We start from the raw sequence: 5375 nt of genomic DNA on the forward strand, positions 1-5375 counted from the left end.
GCATACATCGTATGCAGAAGCCTGATAAAGGGAATGCGTGGCACATATCCAATCTGCCTTTACCTTGGGTAGCCTAACACCTTTGCACAAAAGCAAGCAAGGGTGTTAGGCCACGTGAAAAAATCATCAAGATAAAAAGGCTCAAAAGAACGTGCAATACTGGCAAAAGCATCGAGTGAAGCCCAAGGTAAAAGCCACGTGCAACGGTTGCAAAAGCATGGAGACAAGCCCAAGGTAGAAACAGTTGTAAAAAAAGCGTGCAAGAGAAGAAAAAAGCGTTTGCAAAAAGTATAAAGTGTAGATCTTTGTTCTTGGCCATTGTTTGTCTCCTTCATCTATTGACTTGCCCGACTGCCCTCCATCAACTCTGCTAGCTTGCTCGACCACTGTCATCATCCATCCTACTGCTTGACAGGATTCTTCAAGTTACACCACTTGTGCTTTATTACCTTGTTTGGTGCTTTATTTCGTTGGTGGCACAAGCCTCTCCTAAGTCTCCTCCCGCTGCTGAGACACCATTTGTCACCAGCCCTTCATGGCTGGCGCGCTTGCAATCTCGTAGGCATGGGAACACAAATCGAAGCCACGCTCTGCAAGAGCATAATTATGATCGATAAGCCTTTTCCAAGCCTTCATTATCCGCTTGGCGAGGGTTGACACGCGCTGTGAGGTGTGCTTGTATATGCAAGAGCATAATCATGATCGATAAGTATTTCTCAAGCCTTCACCATCCGCTTGGCGAGGGCTGACACGCACTATGAGGTGTGCTTGTGTAGGCCTTTCACCACCGTTCCGACTTGTGTCACCTCGTAGTAGCTGATGCTACACGAAGACAATTTCTTGACCTCTGATTCCAATGTTGATGGGGGTGCCATCTTTTGGGCGGATGCTACCTTTAAGTGCAATAATTTCGAAAAAAAATCTAAGCTGCTATGTGAGGCGCCGACCTTCTACAACTTCCTGTTTGCATTTCATTGAAGTTTTAAAAAAGATTTTTTCGAGCAGCTATATAATTGAGGTGAGCTACCTACCCTCTACTTTCCTTTGCTATACACCCACAGTGTAAGGTTACCACAGTGCAAGGTTATGTGCAGTTCAATGGCCTTCACAGTAAACGACCCCAACAAGACATTAGTGAACTTCACATCGGTGTGCGCGATGCCTTACACGTGAAGAAATTCTAGGCCTTTTAAGATGGCCTTGTCAAAGACCCTTGCCTCCGATTCCAGTAGATAGCCCTACTCCTGCATTAGCCCTTCTAGGCTCCCGCCCACCATGTACTCCAAGAACACCCTTTTCACCTCCCATCTTGCTTGGCCGTCCACGGTGCCACTCTTGAAGCCCAGGCACTTGATGACGTTAAGGCAGCTGCCTGCATGATCATGCAAGCTCTATAGGATGGCCACCTCATTCTCCACGTCCTCATTCCACGCCAAGGTATCGCCACAGAGCACCGTCTTCACTGCCAATTGGCAGCCTGAGGTGGGGTCCATGGCCAGGTGCACTGTGCCGCATCCACCGGGTACATTTTGCAAGCTTGTATATGCTTGAGAATCTGCAACTACCTCATGCACAAGATGTCTTGGTGCATAAACGCAAGTAGGTACTCTCTCTCTCTCTCTCTCTCTCTCTCTCTCTCTCTCTCTCACACACACACACACACACACACATCATCAGCATCAGCATCATCAAAACCAGGTTCACTCCATGCTCTAAAGCTTGCAATTTTTTTTTAATTCTTTTACCGCGTTTTGTGTGAGTACTTGGATAGCATACTTCGTGTAGTGTAGAGAATAGTTGAAATGCTTGAATGAACATGAATTTGAAAGCATACTGGAAGCAATGCTAGACTGACATCCGCAATAGATGAGCTTGAAGCCTGTTCTTATGTTCAATGGGGATTCAAAAGTACCTTGCAAATTAAAAAATTACAAATTCATTACCACATTTGAAAATGCAATATGTAGGACTAATGGCCGCCTTCATCACTGAAGGTGTTTTGGTCCACTTTCGATATCGAAAGTGCTATTTGGAAAACGAGGGAATGGCATGTTCTCCTATGTTTATAAAATTTCGGGGAGGATTGTGCCAACTCCCCACCATACTTTATGTATGGTTTTTTTTTAAACTTCACTCACACAAATGAGCATGAAAATCATATGACTTGATGAATGGCATGTAACTCAGATTCAAATGTGGTAATGAATTTGGAATTATCAACCTTGCGATGTACCTTGAGATCTCTGTCGATGTCCATTGATTCCTCACGTCGAATATAATCATAGCCTTGATGTTCATGCTCGTTCGAGCTCTATAAGCTGTTCATATAAACTTGAGAAAGACATGCATTCGAAGAGGACGTGCTACAAAAATGGTATGGGTTGCAGTGTCCATCTTCATTCAAGCACTTCAAGATGTTTATACGTGAATGGAAGGACACACGTTCTTTCGAAGTATGTTGACAATGCATAGGTGCAAGCAATCAAGATGATAAGGGTACCCAAGCATTCTAGTTGCTACACTAGGGCACTTCTTGTGTAGGAAGAGTTGAAAGCAAAAGCCAAGATGCTTATAAATGTGACACCAATGCTGAATCAACAAGAAGCTGCACATATGGAATCCCCTCTCATGAACATGGAATTGCAAAATGCTCTTGCTAGACTGGGCAAGTGAAAGTCACTGAGATGGGATGGATTGACTGTGGAACTCTTTCAATATTTTCAAGAGGAATTGGAAGGCATCCTCAATTTGGCTGATTGGAGACCTATCACTTTAATGCCAGTGCTATACAGATTGGTGAGAAAGATGATAGCCAATGTGCTTAACAAAGGGTTGTATCTTGCCCGATATGGCTTCATTCCTAGATGACAACTAACATACAACATATGTAATGCTTATGTGGGAATGGAGTATGCCAAATATATTGGTCAGGAGGCGTTGCTACTGCAAGTAGACATTGCCAAAGCATTTGATACAGTGCACTGGGACTTTATTGCTACCACCATGAAATATCTAGGGTTAGGTCCGAAAATGACAGAAGTCATCTATGAGCATGATTGCTACAATGCATTTTTTATTTGAAGTGAGTGCGATCCCCTGGAATAAATTAATACGATAGTAAACACGATTGTTTACTATTTATACGGATGCTAGATAACCTTAACAAATTATTGGAGGTTGTATCATGGAGCTTCATACATGGACTTAACTTTACAGGGCAACACCAATGTAACAGAATTATTTAGATTTTACGATGGCAAGAAGGGCCTACAATGAGTGGGAAAAAAATGGATTAATTAGTTGGAAACATTAGCAAAGTTGCAATGGCCCAAAAATGAATGTTTTTCCAATTAGCAATGAGGGGTTTCTGGGCGTTAAGGAGGAAGCGTTCCAGAGCTTGAGCTTCACGAGGGCGGCGAAGTCTTGGAAGGAGAAAGAGATGAGCGTGTGATCTGCATCAGGGGCCACATCGCCTCCTTGACCTTGAGCGAGCTTGCCATCGCCAAGCCTTGCTCGCGCGAATCGTTCAGCATATGCGACTGGTCGACCTGCGCCCGCGCCGCCCGCAGTGCGAGCTCTTTGACTGCTAGCCTCTTCTGCATCTCGCTCAGCTGCGTCGCCAGGTGGCTGACTTCCGCTACCTGAGTGGATTCAGCGCTCGGGGCGGAGAGGGCCAGCGCCTCCTCCTTTTGCTGTTGTTGCTTGAGGGAGGCTATGAGTCTGTTGCCCTCCCTTATGGGTTCGAAGGCCTCCACCTCCAGTTCTCCCATCTGCAGCGCCAGCCTTTCCTCCCCCTCCTCCGCCGTCTCCGCCCGCCGCTCCAGCGCCGCCTCCCGCGCCCGTCCCTCCCTCACCTCAGACTCCGAGCTGCTGCGCGTGCCCCTCCTCGAGCGCCGCCCGCAGCCTGCCTTCCAACTCCGCCACGGCAGCATCCTTAGCCGGCGCAGCCCAAGTCATCGCCCGCAGCCTCGCCCTCATCAACCAAACCGGCTCTTCTTCATCTTCTTTTTCCACGCCATCGCCCCATCGTTGCAATACAATGGGATTCCTGATCGCCATAGCGGTGATGGATCACAAACTGGACAAGAAATTTAGGTCGGTAAGTATTCAGAGAAGCCGCGTAGGAGAGAATCAGAAAGCACACAACCAACGCCGTCTTGTCCCGATTCAATGCATCCATTTCGACCGCGCAGGCAAGCTTAACGCAATTTTTTCCAAAAGGTTTTCTGGAAATTCTTCAGTCTTCAATAACATTTGGAAATTAATAAAGCCTTGGATAAGATTTTACACCACAAACCATTGAGAACATGCAAACTTTTCATTGTATATTGAAATTTTGAATAACAAGGTTATTAAAACTTTGGTTCTCAAATTCCATGTACTTTTTTTTTGTGAAAGACTTTGAACTTGAAACAGAATGCACATTAAATTTCTATGTAAGACATTAAGTTCACAAAGCAAGTTTTTGTGAAAAAAAAAACCAACAACACATTTCTTGAATCTTGGTTTGTTTGAAAAAAAAGTGCGTGAATCATCAAATTGTGGTTTCCCTGCATACATATTTATCACTATTTATATACACTCAGATTTTAGCTATGGACAAGGCATGGCTGCCATATAAACGATTGTGCATAGTTAATAGTTCCTACCTATCACATGATGCCTGGACTTAGCATGGAGAAACTTTGCAAGAAGGATGCAATCAATCATCCAAAACCTCTCTTATTTGGGCATAGCTCCCAAGGGTTCACGAAAAGGAACACATAGCATTCAGAATACTAACGCGCAGCAGAGCTGGACCGCTTGTGGGTTAGTGACATAAATAAAGAGAAGAACTTCATTCGTGAAAGAATGAATGCAGGGTTCGTCGCTCAGCTAAATTATAGAATATGTATATGGGGCAGCAAAGAGAGAGCAAATAAATCGGCATTGCATGAGGTTGCACAAACAAGGGAATTGAATCACAATATATGATAGATTGTAATAATCATAGGAAATTGAAAAAATGACAAATACGAGTAAGGAAAAAGCCTTTACTAAATAAAGGTTGCCTGTGGTGAAAACAAATTTTCAAATCTTGCATGCTAAGAGACAAAGCTTTGCAAAGCATACATCATATGCAGAAGCCTGATGGTCAGTGGACCAATGATGTAAATGAACTCGAAAGGGAATGCGTGGCACGTTTCCAATCTGTCTTTACCTTGTGTAACCTAACACCCTTGCTGCACAAAAACAAGCAAGGGTGTTAGGCCACGTGGCAAAATCATCAAGATAAAAAGGCTCCAAAAAGCACGCAATATTGGCAAAAGCATTGATAGAAGACCAAGGTAAAAACAGCGTGCAAAAGCATGGAGACAAGCCCCAGGTAGAAACAG

General features: G+C 44.4%; 1 protein-coding gene across 1 annotated transcript; it reads right to left on the reverse strand.

The window, feature by feature from the left end:
* Positions 1–3275: 3275 nt before the first annotated feature.
* Positions 3276–4155, reverse strand: LOC147624359 (uncharacterized). Its single transcript, XM_086819935.1, has 2 exons — positions 3460–4155; positions 3276–3422 (listed from the first exon to the last, which is right to left on the reverse strand). The coding sequence occupies exons 1-2, from the start codon at positions 3930–3932 to the stop codon at positions 3293–3295; spliced, it is 603 nt and encodes a 200-aa protein (XP_086676061.1). The 5' UTR covers positions 3933–4155; the 3' UTR covers positions 3276–3292.
* Between the last annotated feature and the right edge of the window lie 1220 nt (positions 4156–5375).

Source organism: Cibotium barometz, chromosome 25, assembly GCF_041138505.1.
Source record: "Cibotium barometz isolate CiBa-2024 chromosome 25, ASM4113850v1, whole genome shotgun sequence".
NCBI classification, from domain to species: Eukaryota; Viridiplantae; Streptophyta; class Polypodiopsida; order Cyatheales; family Cibotiaceae; genus Cibotium; species Cibotium barometz.

Coding starts and splice junctions, on each gene's coding strand:
- LOC147624359 (XM_086819935.1), bottom strand. CDS start 3,932: ATGCTGCCGTGGCGGAGTTGGAAGGCAGGCTGCGGGCGGCGCTCGAGG. Junction 3,423..3,459: donor AAGGAGGCGATGTGGCCCCT/GATGCAGATCAC, acceptor TCTCCTTCCAAG/ACTTCGCCGCCCTCGTGAAG.